We start from the raw sequence: 25,218 nt of genomic DNA, 5'->3' as shown, positions 1-25,218 counted from the left end.
AAAAAAAAAAAAAAAAAAAAAGTCAGCCCCCAGCCCCTCCCTGGCCAGCCCTTCTTGGTTTCCCTGCTCTGTCCCCACCCCCTGTGGCTGTCCGAGCTTCACTGCATCAGAAATGGAGCCAGCCACACCCCAGGACCTCAGCAAGCCCAGGAGTGGGTCATTACCTGCGATGATGGCCGGGTTGTTCTGTCCTCCCTCTGGTCTCACCCAGGCTTCCACTGTGAACGCCTCCCTGGGGATGTCAGCCAGCAGTTCTGGACGCAGCAGCAGCCGCTCCCACCTCCCAGAGAAGTACAAGACGGGCAGTCCTCCTTGGGGGTTAAAGGTCTCGGCTTCCCAGTCAGGGCTCCCTCCACCATTTTGGAGGCTGTCCTCCAAGGGGCTGCTTTGAACCCTGCCTATGAGGGGGTCCTTAGGTCCGTGCTGGAAAGACTGAAGAGAGACACTGGGGTCTCCAGGCACATCTTCTGCCTGCCTCCTCACCACTTGCCTAGGGTGCCTGGCCTTGGCCGGGCCCTTCCTCTGGGTGTCTCCTCCAGCTTCCTGCAGGTGTGCAAAGGTGGTGATAATGGTGGCTCTGGCTGAGCTTTCCCGAGATACAGCCTTACCTAGAGACTCCTCAGATCCTTCGTTGCCAAGATAAGTGTCATCATCTCCTAGCAGCTCAGCTTGCCCAATAGGACCATCCCCTACCCAGGGGGCAGCTGGCTGCTCAATCTCCCTCCTCGCTTTTGCTGTATTTTCAGTCAGATCTTGGGAAAAGTGGCTCACACCCTTTCCCTCCGTGTCTGGTGTATGGCATCCTGTGTGATGAGGTCCCTGCTCCCCCACAGGGAAGGGCCTCAGGTAGCTCCCAGGGCTGTTGGGATAGACTCCAAAGAGGTGATGCTGGGGAGCAGCTCTGGGTCTTTGAACCTTAGCGCCCAGCCAACAGTGTTCACCTTCCAGGGGCAACTGCTTCAGCTGTCCCGTCCGAGAAAAGGGTTTCTTGGGAGTCCAGCCGAGCTCAGAGTCGGCGGTGCTGAAAGCCCAACCAGCCAGGATCACCAGGCTTAGTCTCAGGACCTTGAAAGACATCATGCCTCCCTCAGCTCTTCTCATAGAGCCAGAAGTCAACTTCTGGGTACCACACCAGAGTGACGGAGAGTGCAGAAAGAGATGGCTAGCAGTGGACTTGCAGTCACCAGCGCAACTGTTTTGTTCACAAACCAAAGTTTTTCAAGTAGCCCCAAATGAGTGCCTCTTCTGGCTACCTGTGGTGGAGAAGTATACTAGTATGCTATCCCACTGTGTATGATTCCCTCACACTACTCCTTTGACCTCTCTTCTACCTCTATTTTAGTCCCTGCAGAAGAAATTAATTGCTCTTGTTTCCTTTGAATTTCTTCCCAGAAAACTCAGATTTCTTCTTTTTCTTTGCCCCTCGATAACTCTTTCCTTCTCTGATACCAGAAGAATATGACCTAAGCCAAATTCTCTTGAATACACACTCGCAAACACATACTCCTGGCTACCTGAAGTCATTCAAAATAAACTCATTCCCTAATGTTCATTTCTTTCTTTTCTTCCTTCCCTAGATGTTACCTTCTTTTTTTGTAGCTCTTAATCCAAAAGATGTTCACCTTAAAACAAGTGGCTAGGAAAACTTTTTCATATAGACACAAAATTTGATGGTTATTGATGAAAAATGCACAAAGAAACTGGGGGCACAGAAATCCAAGCTGGTACTTAACTTTCTCTCTCCAGATGCCTTCAGTCAGATCCTCATCCAGCTTCTAATCCACCCTTGGAGGTTAGATTCGTGCCTTCAGCTTGGTGTTCGTGGTTGTTGATGCTTGAAGGTTTTTCTTTTTAATCCCCTTCCAACTTGTTGGTATGTTCTAAGTCTCTGTAAAGTTCTCCTCCTGGTTGCCAGTCTGCTGTTCTCCTAACCAAATGAGTCTGACAGCCCTTGACTTCACCTTCTGGGAGTCTTGTGGGTCCCTGGGAAGATGGAAAAAGAACAAAATGAAAAGCACATATTCAAGGGACCTCGTCCTTCTTCCAGCCTCTCCTGCTCCCCTTCTCTCCCTTTCTCTCTGCCTGTAATTATCTTCTTGTTTTTTCATTTAAAGACAATGATGTCAAAGCTAATAAGTTTGGAACATCACTCCACCTACTCCCTGTCCCCTCCTTCTTCCTGAAAACCTCCCCACCTCACAGAGGCACAGGGGACAAATGCAACCCTTGGTTTCCCCAGTAAAATCACGGGCTTTCTCTCTCAGCAGCCACAGCCTACACAATCAATAGCAAAAAATCAATACTGTTTTGGAGCACTCTTTCCTGTGTGTATTCTCTCTCTCTCTCTCTCTCTCTCTCTCTCTCTCTCTCTCTCTCTCACACACACACACACACATTTTGATCAGACCTGCCTAATAAGCCCACACTAAGCTTCCAGGAACCACTTACATCTTTCTTTTGTTTTGTCATAAACCTCTTATATTTTTTTCTTATTTCAATCGATCATTTAAAAGAACAATATTCCATATCCACTTTATATTGGACACTGGATGAGAGAAGAAATCAGTTATCTTGCTGCAAGTAGCATTAAGTAAAATTGCCATAGATTCATAGTACATTGGTCTTCCTTTTTGCAGAAGTTTCTCAATCTGAAGTTAGTAAAAGTCACCATATGCTGAGTGAGCAAATAAACAAATGAGATGCTCAAAGTAAGTAATTTACAAAAGTGAACGGCTCAAGGAATTACTTTTTCAATTGATCAAACATGAATGGATAGAATAGGGAAGTAAATACTTTGCTTTTTACCTCTGTCATGTTTGCCTAGATGCTTAAAAGCCAGCTTCCTTGGAGTTTCTACCCCTTACACACATGTGCATGTGCACAAACACATGTACACACACAGAGCAGGGCTCTGAATTTTGATGCACATAAGCAAGTTTGACCGTGGGTGGAGCAAAACAGGTACAGAAATGCATCAGGTCCTTCACTCAAAAAAATGAGAAAATCACTTACATTTTGAAAGTCACTGCCTGTGTTGCCCACATCCAAAACACGCAGCCCACAATACTTTAGAGTGGGATCCCACTATCTCCTCTGCCCTGGGTTTCCTCATTACCTCCTCTCACCCAGCTAATAACTGACTTACTTGCTCTTTAAAAGCTACGTATAAAACCCCCTAACCCTGGCGTGCTATTTCCCCGTGTAGCATCCGCAGAAGCCTCAAAGTCCCCAAAGAAGCTAGCAGCAAGCACGTGGATATTACTAAGAAGATACCCTCAAGCCTCAACTGCCTCTCTCTGCTTCATTGCCTTAGCTCCATTCACTTTTCTGACTGTGCTGCTTCTTTCCTGAAGCAGATCAGGAATAAAGATTGAGGCTTTGGGGTGGGGGAAGAATGTAAAGAAAGTCAGAAAAGCAGAAGAGAGAAAGGAGAGAGGAAAGAGAAGAGGGAGGGAGACAGAGAGAGAGAGAGAGAGAGAGAGAGAGAGAGAGAGAGAGAGAGAGAGACTGAAGAAAACCAGGAAGAGAAGGCTTAGTTTTAAAAGAAGGGAACATACTCAGGTAAGAAAAGGAGAAGGCAAAAATCCCGCTCCCCCATGCCACCCCTCGACCCTGTGATAAAGGTTTCCTACCATTCATTTCAGGAAGGAGGGATAACACAGCAAGGAAGAAGGATTCCGCCTGCTCTTCTCCCCCTTTAGTGTGTAAGTGATCTTGCATCCCCTATAGGTCTCTCCTGGCTCTCAGCTGCTAGCAATCCATTCATAAGGTTTCAAGAAGCAACACAAAACTCAAGCTTCCAGTTTAGTTTTTCTCTCTCTCTCTCTCTCTCTCTCTGTCTCTCTCTCTGTCTCTCTCTCTCTCTCCTTCATTCCTTTGCTCACCACTCTCCTTCAGCTCTTGGCAGTCCAAAGTTTAGAAAAAAAATGTTGAACCATTTCTGTGTTTTCCTCCTGTTGTAACTTTGGCTGTGACATCATAACCCTGCCCACCAACACCCCACCTCTCTCTCTTTCCACCCCCTCATCAGCCCCATACCCCCAAACACCCCCCCCCGAGGAGAAGGGTTCCTGTCAGTTCCAATGTGTGAAAACACAAAGCCACTAGAAGGTGCCCCCTCCCCTCGTGCCCCTCCTGTCTCCCCCTCCCTGCCTTACCCACCGCTCAGCCCCGGCTCTCAAGGCTTTTAACAATGATCCCATCTGTTTGACATGTGCGGAAAGGTGGGCTGGATTCAAAGAATCTGTCAAGTGAATCAGATCAAAAACACAGCACCCCCTCCTCAATTCCATCACACACACACACACACACACACAGACACACACGCACACACCCCAAACCCGAGCAAAAGTCTGAGAGAAGTCAGACTTACACAGCACCCACCCTCGATGCCAGGGAGAGAGACACCAAACATGCCAAGGGAAGCCCAAATTTATACATATATAAATTCTGTTGCTTATTTGTTTATGACAAACACCCACATCCCAAGTCCTCAACCCCTCTCCCTCAAACCCCGCCACTCGGCAAGTGCACAGATTTGAAAGCTAGTAGAATCTGTTTTGAAATCTCCAACGAGAGGGTTTTTCCCCCTTTTTTCACTCCAGAGCACTATCTGTGGCGATCAGACTCGAGCAGGGTTGCCAGCAAATGCAGGAGGCCCCTTCTAGGGTACAGGCTTTCAAACCAGCGAAGCTAGAGGGAATGAATTTAAGGACACACAGCAGGAGCTGGCTGAATTCATTTTATTTTGACGGGGGCAGGTGGGGGAGGAATATCATTTCTGAAATGCCCAAGGAATGAAGGGAGAGGATATGGATTTCTTAAACAGTTTTTGCAAGAGGAGCGGTGTCTTGCTCTGCAGGTAAATCTATAAGGCTAGAAATTGGAGCTTACAGATAGATAAACAAGGACCAGGACGAGAGGGAGAGGGAGGCAAAGGCAAAGGAAGAGAGGAGACAGGAGAGGGTATGGGAGAGGGCAAAGGAGAGAGAGGGGCGAGGGGAGAGAAATGGGAAGGAAGAGGGAGGAGGAAAGAAAGGGGAAGAGGGAGGGGGGAGGGGGAGGGGAGGAATGGAGAAGGGAGGGCAGGAGGACGGGGCACAGAGAAGAGTCTGGGAGGAGAAAGGACTGAAAGGGAGAAATAGGGGAGAGAAGAGAGAAAAACGACACAGAGGAAGGGAAAGAGAAAGAGGCGGTGAACCCCATAAAATATGGAGACCAGAAAGGCAGTCAGGTTCCTGGTGGGTGAACAGAAAGAAACCACCGAGCAGGTGGAGGGAGATCCTGTAAAATGGGGCAGGGAAAACAAAGGACACGCAGTCGAGGGGCCGTCTCGCTAGTGGCCGGGCACATTTTGTAAAAATCAGACTGCAAGGCTTTCACATCGCCTCCACAGGGAGACTCCCGGCCCCTCCTCCTTCCCCACGCACATCTCCTCCTCTCGCATCCACCTCCACCTTGCCGCTTTCACCTCTCCTTTCCTAGCACATCTTTCCCTGGAGAACTCATGGGTAAACCCAGATAATCAGCCACCCTGCTAAAGCACCCCACCCTTAAAAGCCCCTTTCTTTGTTCCAGCTGCAAAAGATCCTGGGTCCTCTTATCGAAAGACTGGGCTGTTTGTGACCATTTGCACATCATTTCAACCCAGATTCTGAGATGTTTCCTTTAAATCCAGGGTGTCAGGGGTGTTTGCTTATATTTACTGCCATGGTGGGGCTGGTCGGTTTTCATCAGCGTTGTCATCATTATTATTAGTGGGCTCTGAGCGGAGAAAAAAGCCAATACATGCTGTCGTTCACCTGCAGAATGGAGCATTAGCCGAGGAAGAGGTAGGGGGAGAGGGAAAGAGATAGAAAGAGAGGTAGGGGGAGAGGGAGGGAGGGGAGAGACAGGGGGACCCCTTAATATGGTCACTGATCTTCTCTGGCTTTCTGATTCCAAAATCTCATCCCTTGAGGGAAGAGCTCAGCTGGGAGCTGGCCAAGGAGCGTAGTAATAAAAGCCTCCCAGAACACAACCAAATGCAGGATCTATATATAGGAGCTGGATCTGTTTTAGCTACTTGCAGTCTAAAATGACACCCGGAAACAAACATTTCAGCAATATGTTTATTGGAATCCTATTCAGCTAGTGCTGGAAAGAGTGAGCTTCTCTGGAAGGTCTCACTTGGAGGCTTGGGTTTGTTGCTTTCTTGCCCCTGCCCTGATGCTCAGAGCTGGGAGCCTGCCTCTGTCCTTCAGGGGAAAACTTGAGCTTCTGCGGCAACCTATTATGACCCCTGCTTTGTGGATGAGGCAAAGTCACACAGTGAATGGCAGGACCAGACATAGCATCTACATCTCCCTGTGCCATTTGTTTTCCTCCTCTGGCTAAGAACTGAATCTTCACTAGTTCTGCTGGTCTGGCAGGCACATGTCATTGGATGGGAAGGCAAAATCAAAGGCTGGCCTCCTGCACTCCACATCTAGGCAAAAGTGCCCCACAAATATAAGTTAGTGATATGTGTTCTATACCTCAGAATCACAGAGCACTTAGAAGGAAATGTAAATATGGATTTCACGCTTCTCCCTGTGCATTTTGAGTTGAGAAGCCCCATCTTCTTGTCAAACTGTTCAGTGCTCTGTATGTCAGAAAATTCTATTTTCCCTGCAATACAATTACTATTATAAATTATTAGCAACGTTAGTGGTTGTATTTTGAAACTGTTTTTCATCCAAATAGATCAAAGTATTCTAAGACAGGTTAGACTTCCCCGCACCTTGGGGAAATAGTATGGTGGAGAGATCTATATCCCCTGGTGACAGGCCCTGTTGGGTGATGTTTTCTGAAAGATTCTGAGCCCTGGAATCATGTTATAGAGCCCTGTGGTTGGGGAAGAATTTAACAGTGATGGTGGATGCTACTCTTCCACCAGCAAATGAATTTTCCAAGGGGTTTAGGCTACAGATAGGATTGAATTTCCATCTGGAACCTCTTCAAGGGGAGACTTCATAGGAAGAATAATTGTCTTGAACATGTGCCTCTCCTCTTACCTAGAGCACATGAGTGTGCATTCTTTCTTCCTAAGCATACAACATACATGTGTCATGCCCATTTTACAGGTAAGGACACTAAGGATGAAAGAGGCTAAACAGTTTATTCACAGAGCTGCAGGCAGTAAGAACACAGTCAAAACAAGACTTACATGCATTATGTTAAGTGAAAGAAGCCAGAATCACAAGGTCACATACTGTATGATTCCATTTCTTTGCCATTCTGAAAGAGGCAAGATTATGAGGACAAAGACTAGGTTCGTGATTGCCAGGAACTGAGGATTGGGGGAAAAGGTTAAAAAAGCAAGAAGATTTGGAAATTATGGGACTGTTCTCTACCTTTGTTATAGCAGTGATAGATGACTATATGGATTTGTCAAAATTCAAAGCATTGTGTGTTTTTGTTTGTTTATTTGTTTTTGGGTACCAGGGATCTAACTCGGGACCTTGCACTTACAGGGCAGGCAGTGGAACCACTGAGCTAAATCCCCAGACCAGCATTGTGTATTTTAAAAAGTTACTATATCTACGTTGTCTCAGAAGATAGGAGGGAAGGGATGGAACCAGAAGTAAGACCTGGTCTTTTTTTTTTTTTTCCCCCAATACTAGGTTATCAAACCCAGGGGCACCTTACCAGACCTCTTTTAATTCTCTATTTTGAGACAGGGTCACTCTAAATTGGCAAGGCAGGACTAGAAATTATAATCCTCCTGACTCAGTCTCCCCTAAATGCTGGTATTACATGCATGTGCCACCATGCCTATCTGGACCAGGGTTTTTTTAATTTTGACCGGTGTTCTCTCTACATTTACAGGTTCACAAGACCAAAAGAGAGTGTGGCATTGCTTGATTTTACTTAGAGGCCCCTCTATGCCTGAGCTTTCCACTGACCATCTTACCTAGACCCCAAGGGACCTCTGGAAACAGATTGGATGGAGCACCAGTCTGGCTAATAGTCACCACTCCATCCATCCAGATTCCCCGGCAAATCAAATATCCAATCACCACTGAACACTGGTCAATGATCATGCCCCTCCTCTGCCGTGTGCTACCTGCCTGAGCTCTGGTACCTTAATGGTACATTCTGAGTTATCTGTAAGTAAAGAAGATGGAATAGGAGACCCGTAAGTTCTGTCCCAGGTCATACCTAAGATTCTCTAACTTTTTTCTAAGATTTTGTCTTTTCCAGTCGTTTTAAAAAAGAACTAGCCAGTGCCCACTTCCCATAAATGTATCAGAGATTCAAGCACTACTCATTACCAGTAGACATCCATGACATTTCTTTTGGCCCTTAAAGAAAGACATAAATTAAAACATAGACATTCAGAAATGGGATTGCTTATGGGAGTTTCTATGTTCTGATGCCCTGTACACACATGCCGCTGTCATGTATTTAACAAATCAAATATTAGAACACACGGTATTAGTATAAAATGCTTAAATGTAAGCAATTTTTAAATATGACACTGTGCTGAAATTTTAAAATTTGTTAATTTCTTCAACATGGTAATAGTATTGACAATAATCTAATATTTATTATTAAACTATGGCAAACACTGCTGTAGTCACTTTGTATATGTTGATTGGCTCACAAGCATTCTGTGCGGTATCTAGATGAGGTTCTGGTGCTCTAAGAAATGTGATTCCAGCCAGTAATAGCAGAAGGGGCAAGCTCTACTTCTACCAATGCTAAGATCCCTTCCAGACATGGCTAAGAGCTATTGTTCTCACTATCCTCGAACCCCAGATCCATCATGTCCCCGTTGACATCCAAAGGACAAAAAAACTATCTGACTACAAATAGAAAACTAATCTTCCCCCAACTTATTAATTCTATACAGGTGTAAGCAGACAAGGTAGGTAAATCTGAGGTTGCTTACTTAACTAATATTGAACTTTTTAATACAACCTACAACTATTGATGACCTACTAGCCATCATAGACCATATGTTTTATTTTAAACTTACTTAAAGCAAGACGTGCCTATATATAAGGTACCCTGCTCTTTCTGCTACATATCTGTAGCAATCAGCTTTCACTAGGTTATGCGATGCTAACAACCCAAAAACCTCAAAAACTCACATTAGAAAGGATTGATTTCTCATACATGTGATGTGTAGCATAGGTCAGCTTCCTTTCAGTGAGACAGTGCCAAAGTTTAGAAGATCTGCATAGACAGAAAGTGAGCAATGTCAAAGTCATGCACTGATTTGGAAGCTTCTATTTCAATGCAACTTGGGTCCTACTTGCTTATGCACTATTGGACAACAGAAGTCACAGCCAACCGGATGTCAATATGAAAAAGGGAATAAACTCCTCACATGAAGAGATTCTACAAGAAGTCGTGTGACAATAGGCATGGTTATGTAATCTTCCTATAAGGATGGTAACAAATTATTGGAAACGACAATGCAATGTCCCACAACTTATTAACAGAATTGAAAAGTGAATGCAAATGATGGCAAGGGCTTTGTCCTAGGATGGAGGCTATGTGGCTGGCAGTGATATGGACTGTGAAGAGCTCTTGGGAGCAAAACCCATAATGAGCTGAGCCTCTTAAGTGAGTTATTTTAGCAGGCTGACAAAGTTTCCATGTTGGCAAACGGAAGGTGCTAACACCTACCACACAGGTTGTCCCAAGGATTCACGGATAATTCATGAACCATGAACTGCATTGCACAGTGCTAAGCACAAAGGAATGAGACTGTGAATTAACTTTTACTAGACAATATGTAAGCCAAAGGTCAAGAATACCTCAGCCCACTATTTGATTGAATTTTGACCTTACTACTTCGACAAAGTGAATGGTTTCAAAGTTCCCACTTTTGGTTCTATGAAATATTTAGACATATTATGAAAATAGACATTAAAATTTATTGAATTTTAATTAATAATAACCATGAAATAACATTATTCCAAGGCTGATTAGATTTTAAGAGCCAGGGGCTGGGGATTTAGCCCTGGTTCTGCCACCTGCTTTGCAAGCACAAGGTCCCAAGTTCGATTTCCAGTACCAGGGGGAAAAAAAAGACACCATAGATTTTAAGAACCAAATTTATTAAGTCACCTTACTTCTTTCATCAGTCTCTATCAGTGTTGTTAAATCCTTTTCATTATTTTCTATTTTTATGTTTGTTTTACTAAAATCAATTTTTAGGCCGGGCGTGGTGGCACACACCTGTAATCCCAGCACTCGGGAGACTGAGGCAGGAGGATTGCTATGAGTTGGAGACCAGCCTGGGCTACATAGTGAGTTCCAGGTCAGTCTCAACTACATAGTGAGACCCTGTCTCAAAAATAAATAAATAAATTAAATAAAATTAATTTTTGTCTAGATTTTACCTTGTTTTATTAAAATAATTTGATTTATAGTTTAGCTTTTGTCCATGTATTGGTTACTTTTCTCTTGTTACTGAGACAAAATACCAAACACCCAAGGATAAAAGGGCAAGGGTGTATTTAGCTTACAGTCTGTAGAGGTTTCATTCCATAGTCGGCTGGTTTCAAGAGAGAAATGGCAAAGAAACGGCAAACAGGCATTGCAGAGGAGAAACAACATGGTGTACACAAAGTAGCAAAAACCACAAGGAGTTCTAGCAGTGTCTTTCTGCTCCCATTATCTTATGCAGACTACTGAGATTAGGGTGGTACCAAAGCAATCACTCAGGCAATGTGGTTTAGAATTCACATGCCCTTAATCCTAGCATCAGACATTCCAGATTTATCTATTTTACAAAAAGGCTGCAGGAAGCTTTGGAGGCACATCTAAACATGAGCCACAACATTCCACCCCTGGCCCCCAAACACTCATACGAGTCCCTATATGCAAAAGGTATTTAGTCCAGCTCTAAGAGTTGCCAAAATTTCACCATTGCTGAAAAGTCCAAGTCCCAAGTCTCCTCTGAGTTTTAGGGAAAACTCTTCACTACAATCCACTGTATATATGAAAAGAAAGTTAAATACTTCCTACATATGGCACAAGATAAACATTATCATTTCAAAACATACAAAGAGAAGTACACAAGGGAATGGGACCAGAGCAAGTCCAAAATCCAGCAGCGCAAACCTTAAGTCCTGTAATTCCATGTGCAGCATCCAAAGCAGTCTGTGGCAAGTTGTGACCTCCAAAGGGATTGGGTGGCTCCCCACTATGGCATTGCCAGTGATTGAAGTTCCCAAGGCTTCTCTCTGGGGTTGGCTGTGCTCCCTCCTTGCTGTTTTCCTCAGATGACCCGTGGTCCTGGCTTCTCCAAACTTCTGGGTCTCCACTGCACCTTTTGATTTGCACTCAGAGCTTTACACACTGCTCTCTCAGGGGCGCACTGCCTGGCCTCCGAGGACTTCTCATCTGGGTGGAAGCTTTCCTGATCCCACAACTTTTCCATTCTGCATGCACCTAAAACCAGCCCCATGTGGATGACGCTAAAGTCTGCTGCCAGCTGGAGCAGTCGTAGCCAATCTTATCTCTCTCTTAGCTGTAGGAATTGAGTGCCTGGATTGCTGAATACTCTGAATACAATTCTAAGGAACAAATTCTCTAGGCTGCCATTCTGGAACATGGTATTCTGGGGCTTTCTTCTCAAAGCAAAGTCTTTCACTTTTCCAGTTTTGAGGTGGCAAAGGGTGAAGTCCTGCTGCTTTTTCTAGTGCCCTCAGGCCATTTTTCTGTTCTCCTGTTCCTTCTCAGTGATCAAGATCACCTCAGCAGTATCTTTGCAAGCTAAAAATCTACTGGAGCTTCCCTTCTGGCCAAGTTCAAAACATTTGAAATCACTGTGCTGGGCTCTTTGCTCCTGACTCTCTACACAGATCTGGTTGAAAGCTCCCAACAGTAGCCATGCAACTGCCTCAACATTAGACTGCCTTGAAATTTCTTGTGCCGAATTCATTAGTCCATCACTCATAATCTTAGTCTCAGGCAAAGTATCTGAACATGAGCAAAATGCAGACAAACTTTCTGTCAAGCCATAATTCATATTGTCTGCAGTCCAACTGCCAATACAGTCCTTCTTCCCAGAAGAAACTTCCTGAGCCTGGTTTTTACAGGATTTCTGGTCTTCTGAGCTCTGACCAGAATCTTCCATACATACAGAACAGGTTCTCTTTAAAGCCACAACCAAGACAGCCACTTTTCTTGGTCTCTTTGTTTTCTTCCCTTGGTCTCTTCCTAGACTCAATTATAAAATACTGAGGAGGCAACTCTCACTAAAGTATCAAGTGAGCTATCTGGAGCAAAAGCCATCTTTTCTAGCTTTTTCCTAATATCTGAGGTTAATCAAATAGTAAGCTTATCTTTAAGAATAATCTGTCATTTACCAAATTAGGAGCCAAGGATGTATGTTTTATCAATACATCTTGTAAATTATCTGAGAAGACAGAGGGGTTCTCATCTTTCTCCTGATGAACAGTTCACAATTTAAAATAATTGAAGGACTTAGTTCTTGTCTTCTTAGACCTTCAAAAATATATGTCTGAAGATGTTTCTTTTTCTATTCTACCATCTGGTTGATAGGCCAATAGGGATCTTATGTAGGGACTGCTTGGGCTCCAGTAGGGATCTATTGTTTCTCTGGCTGTTTGTCTTTTGACCTTCTAAAATTAATAATATGATAGCTTATAATGCTGCTTATCTCTCCTTAGAAGTCAATATTTGATAACATTACTTTTCCCTAACTGGTTTCTCTTCCCTCTATAGTCATGATTACCTGTGGTCTCTCCATGGAGATGACAGCCTGGCCCGAGGGAGAAGGCAGAGAGTCTAAGATAAGACAAGAAACCACAACAATCAAAACAAGTCAGCTAGGTCAAGCAAGGAGCACCCATAAATTCAGCTAGTAATAAGTCCAAATGCAGCATACACAAAACAGGAATACAAGGAAGACTCTGCCTGCAAAAGTAAAATGTCCTATCAAATAAACATTATAATCTTCCCATGTTCTCAATTTAAATCTATCATCATTTTAACAAAATCAATGTATAAAAAGACAAGGGGGCTAGGGACTTATCTCAGTGGTTCTGCTGCTTGCCTCACAAGCACAAGGACCGAGTTAAATCATCAGTAACAAAAAAAAAAAAAAAAAAAAAAAAAAAAAAAAAAAAAAAAAAAAAAAGACAAGGAATAAAAATTCAAGGTGTAAGCAATTGACAAACAAAATGACAATTTCTGATTACCTAAATGAGTCACAATCCAAAGTCCATGAGAGAAAAGCAAACTCTTACCTCTTTCCAATTATCTTTGTGTGGACCTCCAAAAAATATAGGGGAAATAAATGTAACTCCCAACCTGCTAAGTGTCAGGTATGCCAAGTTCGTATTCTCCAAAATTAAAGAATGAGCTCTAAGGAATAACAGAAGTTAACAGTAGGAAAGTTTTATTGATAAACGTAGCTCCTGAGAGATAGGAGGGGATCTGAAAGTGGGTTGCTACAGACTTCACTTCATGGAAAAAGTTTTACAGAGCAAAATCACAAGGTGGGTACAACATTGGTCAAATCTATGATCAACCAATAAGATTACAAGTATAACTGCTTAAGTAACATTGCTCTAAAGAGGAAGCAGGCCACTTAAGAAGCACAGATGGAAAGAATGAGGACTTTAAAGAAGTGCTGGATCAAGGGGTCCTGGTCACCCACCAGGGTGACTGATATCTATCTAGAATTTATTGGATCAAGTTCTAACAATATAGTATAATCTTCAATTTATTGCTTATCCCTTGGGGAGGTGTATAGGACTGGTCATTACATCTTTATCTTGAGGACTGGCCTTTGATAAATATGTCTCTAGCCATAGTTGTAACGTTTTCTCATCTTCTACACTGACTCTCCAGAGGGCCTAGCCCTGTCTGATTGCCTGTAATATTTCTACTGAGTCTATTAATCCTGTGTTCCTGCCTTCCTTTTACACACTGCCATCTTTCCTAATTTTACAAATGTGGTTCAAAAAAATGCAAAGAAATTACATTACAGTTCAGTGAGGAAGACTAGTGTGTGCACTAAGAACAGGGTACTTGGGTTGTACACCAACAGACTCAATTTATGTGAGGAAACAAGCAGGGATAAAACTTTAATGGCTAAAAGAGAATGAGGGAACTGCAGTTTATTGTTTACAACTTCATCTCAAGTAAAGAAGGAGAGGCATTATGAACCCTTATATGAAATATACACAGACAGTCCCCAAGTTATGATGGTTCTACTTAGGATATCTTCTTTTACATTATTGTGGCACAAAAGCATACTACATTAGCACTCAGCTTTTTACTTTTAGTTAGCATACAATAAATTACATGAGGTAGTCAATGCTTTACTATAAAATGGGCTTGGCATTAAATAATTTTCCCTGATTTTAGGTCAGTGCAAGTCATTTGTGCATGTTAATTTCAGGAAGATGAAGCTAAGCAATGATATATGTATTAAATGCATTTTTCATTTATAGTATTTTCAACTTCTTGTCATTGTTTTGTATTGGTCTATCTTTAAGCAAAATTTCCTAAGTGATAGGAAAGAGAAAAGTGAAAGGAGCATCTTTAGTGTCCATAACAAGTCCCCTTTCATTGGACCTGACTTTATGTTACTAAGATGACTTCTGCAAAGCTTCTAAGGTTGAGGGCTCCCTTCCAGAAGAATCAACCAATGTGTAGAGAGTTGAAACTTTCAGACCCATATCTTTGAGCTGCAGAGAAGAGAGGGGTTGGAGATAAATTTAATCACTAATGGCCAATAATCTTATCTGCATGTCTGTATAACAAAGCTTTCATAAAACCCCAAAATGGTAGCATTGGTGAACTTCTAGGTTAGCAAACATGGAAGTACTGGAAGGGTGGTGTGCCCTGAAAAGACAGGAAAGCTCTGTGCTCCTCCCTCATACCTTGCTATCTGCAACTCTTCCCCCTGGATGCTCCTGAGTTATAGCCTTTTATAATAAACTGGTTATCCAGCAGTTAACTGTAGTCCTAGATGCTCTGAGCTATTCCAGTAAATGATCAAACCCAAGGAGGGATATTTGTCATGTCAGTACCTCCAATTTGTAACTAAGATGGACAGATGTTGTAGGCAATTTGGGAACTTATCATTTGAAATTAGCATCTGAAGTTGAGGGAGGGAGTCTTGTGGGACTGAGGCCTTAACCTGGGAGATTTGGGCTAATTCCAACTACACAGTGTCAAACTTTAATTAAATTACAGTAAATCTACTAGTATCCACAGAGAATTGCTCTGTGTGGAAAATAAATAAATAATAAAGCCAACTAGATGGCTATCTCACACAGTTGTTGGCTAGGAGTATTGAGTGTGTATATATAAGAAAAAGTTATTTTTTTTTTCTACTGAAGAACAATTGAAAAATGGCATGAGTACTGTTCAGTATTGAGAACCTGAGCTAAAATCTGGAGTCCTAAGTCAGAACTCTCTCTCTCGGACTTAAGTATTTCAGGACCAAATTTTAATATATTAGCTGGGATGTATGAGATACCCCCTGCTTTCCTGTTCTAAACAGTAGTTTTGTGTCAAGATGGATGTTATTAGTATTGTTATTCTTATGGAAATAGAGGCAGGTTAAGACTTGGACTAAAGAACTTGATCAAAGTCATTACAGATGGTAAGTGGCAGGACTGAGGCAAATCAGAAGGGTATAAATCAACTACAAGATGCCTGGAGTCAAGATGTCTGGAGTCTTTTCTAGGCTTTGACTATTTCTATAGAGGTCTGACATCTAGGGTGCACAAACTGGGGATACATCAGAGAAAAACCTTCCATTTCAAGTGATAAATTCCAAGCCAAAGTAGCTTAAATAATAGAATTTCTTTCTCTCCAACTAAGACCTAATACTAGTCTTCCAGATGGTAAGTGGTGATTCAACTCCCCAGGTCACTGACCTTCCCTTATAGCCTTATAGTTCTCTGCACTAAGCTGGTGAACAGGTTAAAAAAAAAAACAGCCCACTAACCACTTCTGCTTAGAGGCGACACAGATCATATTTCATTGCAAACAAAGACTCAACATCCTCACCTGGAAACCAAGGGACTAGAAATAGTTTCCTGACAGTTATGCACTAAGGGAAGTGTGAATCCCTGATACACAGCTAGTTATGCCTGCCACAGAAGACATACTTAATCCTTTAATTATCTCAGAAGATAGCCTTGGAGATGAAGGAGAAAAGAAGAGAAGATCCTGACCTGGCCGCAGAGGTCTTTGAACAGTTCTCAAAGAAATAAAAATTGAAGGAGTGGCTGAATTAGAGCTCCACAGAAAGACACACACACAAAAGTCAGAAGGGGAATCTGAGGCCTCAGAAAGTTTCCAAATGTAAGAGACCAGGTACAGATCTGAAGCTGGGATATAAAGCCCAATATTCAGAAAGTAAAGAGAAAACAGTAAAGGGATTCAGACAAAATTTGGGAAGGTGAACAGAGGAGAGATTTTCTTAAACAGAAGCAACTGATTGCTTACAAAGTCATGGAGGGGCGAATGGGCTAATTACAGGACTGGAAGTGGGGCAGAGTTTACAGAACAGTAGCATGTTCCTTAGGCACACATATAAGAGTCTAGGGAAATGAAGGTGGACTCTTTCAGAGCCTGAAGACCTCTTATTCCTGAAACATGTGCTTCTAAATAGTGTGATTCCCCACGACTACAGAGACCCTGAAGAAGCCAACGATGATATTTGGTATTTTTCCCTTTGTCTGAAATAAAGTAGCAAAGATGTTATAGGTGGCTGTGAAATTCCTCCCATGCTTTGAATCAAGGAATTTGTGTAAATGAAAACATTAAAAATTGACTTTGTAAACTAATTAAAGGAGCTCCTGCTGGGGAATTTGTGTAGAGTCCTTTGGAAAAGGATTACATGCTGTTGGTAGGTGTCATTAAAGAAGTTTTTTAATTGCTGAAATTTAGTCTATATAGAAATATCTTTCAAAATGGATATATCCCAAGATATCTTTAGGAAAAGAAGTGGGTCTATGGATAAGGACTTTTCTCTTTTCTAAACCACATTCTAGCACACAGATAAAAACAATGCCTAAAACAGGAAATCAAGCATAGGTAGTTTGATGCCTAATTTTTTGGTTGTCCTTTAATCCATTTAACAGAGACCTTTTCCAATAAGTTCACATTTCTTTTCCAAAGACTAAACAGTCCGTAATGTGGCATGGTTAAGAGGGCAGGTATTTTAGTCCATTTCCTCATTGTTGAGACATTTTATTCCACACCTGAAAAATAAAGGGGAAGAGATTTATATTAACTCAAAGTTTGCAGAGATTACAGTCCATTGACAGTTGGACCCAGGGTAGAATGGATTGGCAAAGAAGCATAGCACTGATGAACATCATGCCCCTAAAATGGAATCACCTACCTATGAGAACACGAGGATTTGGTGGGACATCTACATATAAACTATGATATTCTGCCTCTGGTCCCCAAAAGACTAATGTTCATTATACAAAATGCATTTAATCCATCTCTAAGAGTGATGAAAGTACTAACAGTTTCAGCATTGCTGAACACTACAAGTCCAAAGTCTCCTCTGAGACCTAAGGCAAACTTTTAGTTGGGAGCCTCTGTAAAAATCAAAAAAGATCTAAACACTGTCAACATACAAAGGCAAAGGGTGAACATTCCCATTACAAAAAGGAGGAAAGGGGGCTAGAAAGCAATGGGCCAAAGCAAGTCCTCAACCCAGTGGGGACAACATTAAATCCCAGAGTTCTATTTATGTCTGGCACCCAGGGCGGTAGGGACATGTGAACTCCAAGTGGTTTGGGTGGCCCTGCCCCTATGGCATTGACTGTGATTGTAGCCCTCAGAGTTTCTCACTTGGGCTGGCTTTGCTCATTCCTTGCAACTTTTCTCTGGCATTTCACATTCCTGGCTTGTCTTTCTGGGGTCTCCACTGTACATTTTCCTTCATTCTCAGTTTTAGACATTGACTTCTTAGGAGCATACTTCCTGGCTGCTTGGGTGTTACAGTTTATGCTTAAATAATGAAAAGCCTCATGCTTTTTCCAAGGTGGCTGAATCTAAAGTGTGTGATTGATCCATGGTGGGGCTAGGCCCAAGGGCACTAGGAATAAGAGCGTGAGTGATACCTGCCTTAAGTAGTCTGAATAAGATAAAAGGTGCAGAAGGACACTGTCAAGGTCTCCTGTTGCATTAGCTATGTTTTCTTGCCCCTCTGCAACTGTGCCTTGGAGTAAGCCAAATGTGGACTAAAACCTCCATGAACTGTAAGCCAAATAAACCTTTCCCTCTCTAATTTGGGGTGTTGGTTATTTTGTCTCCAAGCATTTCTAAAACCCTCATGCAAGAGCTGGGGATAGCTCAATTGTTCTAGAACCTGCCTTGCAAACACAAGGGTCCAAGTTCAATCCCGAATACAAAAAAAAAAAAAAAAAAACTCCTCCTGCAAGTCATTTTCAAAGGCTTCTGAACCCCACATGGTCAGGTACTGTCAGAGCAATGACCCTACTTTCAGTATCAAAATCTGTGTTAATCACATTGCTCATCACTGAGACAGACACAATACTCTATACTCAAAAAGTAAAGGAGGGCATGTTTTCATCAGTTTAGAGTTTATGTGGGTTTCAGTCTGCAGACAGCTGGCTCCAACACAGAACAGCAGGACAGAGGGGCACAGCAGAGAAGAAGCTGCTCATACCATGACAGCAGCAAAGCAGAGAGACTCAAGAAAAGAGCAGGGGACAGAGATAAACCCTTCCAGGCCACATCCTCAGTGGCCTCCTCCTCTGACCAGATGCTACCTCTCAACATTTAGCTCCAAACTGTTGACTGAGTATCACACCCCCATGATCCAATCACCTATGAGGCCCACCTATGAGAACATAAGTCTTTGATGGGATATCTGTATATAAACCACGACAGCAAGTTTTGTACACTGGCAGATATAGGCTCTCATTAGGTCTCTGCTCTCTGGTCAGTGTCATCTTGGCAGACACCAGTGCTACAAATGAGGACAACTCTATACCTATAGATGAAATTCTGTAACAGAGAGCATTTTCCATCAATGTATCTGGCACAGAATGAGCACTTAACAAACATTAGTATTACTAAAGAAGTTAGCTCCTTCCAAATTTTCCATTCTATAATTTGTTTATTTTAAACTTTCATTTATTCCCAAGGCTTCATTTTGATGTCACTTCTCCTTATACTCAAAAGATAATTAATTCTTTCCTGTGTTCCAATTGCTTTTGTTTGTCTAAATCTGTTGTTCTCAATCCTCTCATTCTCATAGCTCTCATTGTTAAATATTTTGTATTGAAAATTCAAACATAGTATGACCTACCTCACCTAATTTCAGAAAGGGTAATTCTCTCTTGGCAATATAAAAACACGTGAAAGGAAATAGTTTAGAACAAAATAATGCAAATTTTGATTTGAAAATATTCTTGGCATAACTATATTAAAGGACAAATGAAGTACTCTAATGCTTGAAATTACTTATGATGAATAAGTCTGGATTCAGGAGAATTATAAAAGGGCAAGTTGGCACACATCTGCAATCCCAGTTATTCAGGAAGCCAAGACAGGAGGATCCCTTAAATAAAGGAAATTAGGACCAGACTAGCCAGCACAGTAAGACCCTATCTTCCAAAAAAAAAAAATCATAGAAAAAAAAAGAAAGGAAGGAAGGAAGGAAAGAAAGAAAGAACAAAAGAAAGAAAGAAAAAGAAGGAAAGAGGGAGGGAGCAGGAAGGAGGAAAGGACAGGAAGGAAAGAAGGGAGACATTTAAGAAATATTATAGGTATTTTTCTTTGCATAGTATTGACATTTTAAATTAAGAGCTACTGAAATATATTAACATGCATTTGTAGTCAGCATAAGCACATCTCCAAATGCAGGCAGACACAGATGTATGGTATGAGTGATTCAAGTCCCATACACAGCATTATGATCAATGGTTTCACTTTCCCAAATAGAAAATGATTCATAGTAAATTTTGTGAGAAGAGTCATCTTCCTTCAATAACATGGCAGCTGCATTCTTAAAAATCATAAAATTGAAGAGTACCAAAAATGTGTGGTATCTATCTAAAATAGGATTACATCTATACCTAGATTATTGTATGTGGGTTTTACATCTGCATAGATGTTTGGCAGAACACCCGAGTCAAACAGGATACCAAAAATTTCATTTCATGGATGGTCCACACAGTATAGGGCTGCCTAACATCCCAGAAACCTGAATGCCAGCTGTAAGCTCCAATCATTGTGACATCAAAACCACCATTTCTACTTTCTGGAAAGTTTCAATACTTTTCCCATTGAGAATCATCCAAGGCCTAAATATTATGCAGATCCTTTTGGTCAAATTTTTATATAAGGTAGTTCTTGACTTACAATGGTTCAGTTCATGACTTTTCACGCTTGATGGCTCTAAAAGCTACTGATGGTAGATGATATCTGCTAAGTTATATACAGTAAATGTATTTTTGAAATGATATTTTCAATTTACAGTGTGTTTATTGGGATGTCAGCCTATCATAAATTGAGGAACATCTGTTTTACTAAACCTATTGCCAATATCCACAAGTGAAAAAATCACATGTAAACTTCTAACTACATTTTTAATGGTTTTGTTGATAAAGCTGAAGTCCATATTCCTCAACAGTGGTCTTAACAGTGCATGTCTAATATAACATAAGGATATATAAAACACATTTCCCTCAATCAATCACCTTTCTAAATGTCACCCAGGGAACTATCCTTAGTTAAGTAACAGTTTGCTCAGCTCCATTGTTTCCTCTGGGTAAACAGAAAACAATGTTGAGGATTTTATATATATATAGGTGCTGATCCTGAGTTCCACACAATTATCACTTAAAACTGTTAGTTACAGAAGCCAGAGGCAACAAGGGCTCTGAGCAATTGGACCATCTTGGGCAGAAGTAGTAAGATCTCAGAAGCCTATTGGTGGCACTGGCTGTCACTAGTGACAAGTGTTTTCCACATAATGTTGCCAACACCTTTTTCCAGTGGGTGTTGGAGTTCTCACTTTTCTTGGCTTAAACTAGGTAGGTCAACTTACCTGGCTGTGTGGTTTAGCACTTGAGCTTCATATGAACTCAATATACAGTCTTGTTTTGTCCTCTGACAAAGGTCTTCGTGAAAAAACAGTTACTTAAGCCTTCAAGATAGCATTTATTGCAATGTCTTGCAACTGATATGTTTCTCCCCAGTGACCAGGCAAGCAAATCTAAAATGGAGCCTGTTATTATCTGTGTATCCTAGAGGTCTTAAAAATAAAAAAACAAAACAAAAAAACGGGCTTGGGTCAGGGTTTTAACTCAATGGCTCTGCACCTGCCTTGCAAGCACAAGGTCCTGAGTTGGATGCCCAGTACTGGGGGAAAAACAAAAAACAAAAACAGAAATAATAGCAACAACAAAACAGGCTCAATTATGGAACCATGAGAAATTTTGATTATTGTGGAGAAGAAATTCTTAGAATGAAATTTCCCTCCCACTTCCTCATCTTCCTGTGGAAAAGCCTGAAGCCCTCCTCAGCAGACTTGAATCATCAGAAAGAGCACAGAACTTTGAGGACTACTTACAGGTTTCCACAAAATGAGATGAAAAATCTATTTAAATAACAAAAAGGGTGTGAGTTCTTCATGTGTCTTTCCAGCATCAAGATCACCCAAGATCATACCTCAAAAAAAGCATAGCCACAACTGACTTCCTGCACAGCATTTGTGGCCTGACATTGAAACTGGGCCCAAGTGGAAACTGGTGAAATGCAGGCAGAAAATTAGGTGTTTGAAGATCCTAGAGGCCCAGGAGAAGGAGTGCTCTTTAGAGCAGCAGTATGTACTGCCTAGCGAAGTAGTCTCCTAGCCATACACCCAGAGGATCCTATAGCTTCCTAGGGAAAGTCCTCAGCAGCAGTCAGTCCAGTATACTAGATATTCCTCACTTCCTAGAGGTCTTCCCTTCACCCTAGACTAGGAACCAGTTAGATGCTCAGATCTTTTTATTCAGATGTTTGTCCCTAGACACTAGAACAGAGTCTGGATAACAAACAGGGTGTATAGTAAATGTTTGTAGAGCTGAACAGAAACAGATCCCATGTATGAGATCTGCTCTACTGAGGATGGCTTCTGTGGCTTCTGCAGGGTCAGGCTTCCATCTCCTGAGTCTATGATTTATTCTGCTTGCCTTCAACTGCCCTTGCCAACCTCCTAACTGCCTGAGTCCTCCATAATTCATTCAGGCTCAGTTCATGCCCTATGATTCATACCAACTCTGGCAGCCACCTGAGTTGCTCCTCCTGGGAACAACTCAAATCCTCTAAGCTCTGCTGGTTCTTGTCTATCTGGTAAAATCCATACCCTCGCATTTGAACTGAGAGGGTTTGGTAAGGGGCTTATCCAGAAGGGACATGAAGGCCTTTACTTTGCACCTCCTGAGTTTGAATACCAAGTCCATTCATCACTGGGGGAGCCTAAGCACCAGCCAAGTCATTCACACATGGGTGAAAGAAAAATTTGGCTGGGTGATGACTGAAGTCTCCTCATGAATCTGAGGACTAATCCATAAAGGTTATATCAACAGCCATAATTTTAGCCACAACTTTTTAAACCTATGTGGCCTAGCAAAAACAGACTGGGAGACTTTTTGAACCAAAATCTCAGTTGGCCTCTTATGAGTCTGTCTTTCAAAGAACCATGAATGAAGAGCTGGCAGCAGGGTTTATAGTGGATTGAATTTGTGAAATGTCATCTACTGATGTAGTGAAGGGACTTTATAAGGGTATTTCCTAAGTTTGAAATCTGTAGAGGAAACCTAGGTGGAGAAGAAGACATGAGAGAAGATACTGAGAAAAAAATTAAAGTGATCCAAAAGGGGGAGAAGAAAGGCTGGCTATAAGCTTAATTTCTTCCTCCTATCTCTAAATGCAACTGTTCACAGGAAATGGGTACTGCTCACAGGAAAATACAACATGGTTTGTCCTTCATGAGGAATGTGTGTTATCACATGGTGAATGAAGGCACAGACTATGGTGTGGTTGAGATATGGTTCTAGAGCCTGGCTTTGTCATTTACCATCAATGCAACCTTGGATGAATGTCTTCACACCCCTAGGTTTTGTTTTCCACTTGTGTAAAATGGAGAACACAATAGTACTGACCTCATAGGTTGTTCTGAGGATTAAATGGAATGATGAATGTAAGGTGCTGTACTTACTATGGACACCTGACACATGCTTTGGACATATAAAGAGTGCATTCTGGTACTCAACCTATTCTATGAGAGGTAGGTGGGACAGAACAAAGGGAGGCTTAGAAGAGGTAATCCTACCACCCAGGAATGTGTGACTAGATGAAATATTAAAAAGCAGGTGAGAAGCAGTGATACCGAACTCAGGTCTGTGACACTCCAAGTTACTGTGTGTTGAGGTGATGAATAAAATTTGTTGAAGCAAGTCTAAAGCTTCATAGTCTCAAAGGATGAAAGAAAGGAAGGAAGGAAGGAAAGAAGGAAGGGAGGAAGGGAGGGAGGGAGGGAGGGAGAGAGAGAGAGAGAACGGAAAGAAGAAAGGGAGAGAAATAAATGAGGCCTGGCTGAATGGCTGGACTCAGGGCCTGAAATACAAGAGGGAAAAGGAACCATTAAGCTTGAGGTTGGTGATGCAGGAGTTGGTGAAGGTGAAAGAATGATAGAGGTCCAGGTAGCCAAGAGATTAAAAGGCAAGAAGATCCAGGTCACATTATCAGTCTAGGCAGCAGCACCAAGATCCCCAAAGTCTCATCATTAAAAATCAAAGAATCTTTATCTAGGCTGACGCTGCTTGTTCAGTGTTTGTGGAGGCCTCATTTTCCACTATGTAATGGGAGATAGCACCAAAGAAAGAAACATTGATTAAAACATCTTAGGAGGTACTTTTACCAAGAAATTAAAAGATTGCTCCTTCCATACTTAAGGAAGTATAGTGGTTAAATTTTTTCCACATTAATTTTGTTTTTGTCAGATTCAGGGAGAAAGTCATAGCACCACACACGGGTGCACATGCACATGAGCACACACAGCTCTTGCCTCGAAAGACTCACGTTCTTCCTTTTACCATTTCAGCAAAATGCCAAAAGTCCTGGATTCTTAAGCACTGACCATCAAAAGGAAATAAGTATGAAAACGCAGAACTTGGTGAAGGGACAAGGTGTAAGGGGTATCCTGACTCAACATGCCAATACCTGATGTATCTGATAGGGTTGTAGAAATGTTTTTTAATAATAGGGACTGTGGAAATAATCAACACCTCCTGCATCCAGGCAAAGATTTAAAATGTGTTCCAGATGAAATGGCATGAGAATCACCAAAGTCCCCAGTAATCATTACAGAGCCATGGATACAGAGATACAAGATAGCAGAACACAGATGACTGGGGTCCCTTTTTACTCATCCACTGCCTTGTAGAAAAAGTAGGGTAGAAGCAATAGCCAGCAGGCAGCCACTGACTCAGCACTGGAAAAAAAGGAAGCTTTACTAAGTATACTCTGAGAAAAGGAGTATAAAGTTATTTATGTAACATGATTAATCCCATTATTAACCAGCTCCAGGGGGTCTATAAAAAGATCTATTTCAGAAATAAATTCTCTAGGAAAATTTCTGTCCTACTTCAAAGGGGTCATGGATGTAAGCTGTGTGTCATGGAGCCTGTATCTATGAGATCTAGAGTGAGATAAGACTTTTTTTTTTCCTGGTATTAAATGTATATACATCTTTGCTAAGCCTCAGCCCTCATTATGGCTTAGACATAGAGTGTGCCCCCAAAGTTGCACATATTCTGAAGTGAAACTTCTGGAAAGTGCTTGGATCACCGAGGTACCATACTCGGCAGTGCATTAAACCATTGAGTTTATAGAGCGGTGCCTCGGTTCATGAACTTGATGTGTTCCACAGTTTTGGAAAAGATGACCACATTGGTGTTTGAGGGGGAAAGATAGCCAAGGTTGCGTTTGTCACCCAATGTAGAATTTGTAAACCAAAACAAAATTTTGCCAAACGCTTTTGCTTGCAAGCCAAATTGTTCACAAATAAAAGCATTCATGAACCAAGGTACCACTGTAGTTGAATGTGCTGTTAGGAGGTAAGCCTAGGCCCAGTTGGAGTAGAAATGCACCAGGAGTGTTCCGTTGGAAGGGATCCCTCTCCCTCTCCCTCTCCCTCTCCCTCTCCCTCTC

The 25,218-nt window shown here is 42.0% G+C and overlaps 1 protein-coding gene across 1 annotated transcript in view; it reads right to left on the bottom strand.

Annotated features, from left to right (window-relative positions):
• Positions 1-25,218, bottom strand: part of Pappa2 (pappalysin 2) — a 340,416-nt gene that overhangs the window by 250,061 nt on the left and 65,137 nt on the right. Inside the window, exon 4 of the mRNA XM_010630208.2 lies at positions 165-1,983. Within this exon, the coding sequence (XP_010628510.2) occupies positions 165-1,101 (937 nt within the window). The 5' untranslated portion in view covers positions 1,102-1,983. The remainder of the gene's footprint in view (positions 1-164; positions 1,984-25,218) is intronic.

This window comes from Fukomys damarensis, unplaced genomic scaffold (genome assembly GCF_012274545.1).
Source record: "Fukomys damarensis isolate Sample0158 unplaced genomic scaffold, DMR_v1.0_HiC HiC_scaffold_11, whole genome shotgun sequence".
NCBI classification, from domain to species: Eukaryota; Metazoa; Chordata; class Mammalia; order Rodentia; family Bathyergidae; genus Fukomys; species Fukomys damarensis.
The sequence above is the reverse complement of the archived record's forward strand: the minus strand, read 5'-3'. Positions and strand labels throughout refer to the sequence as shown.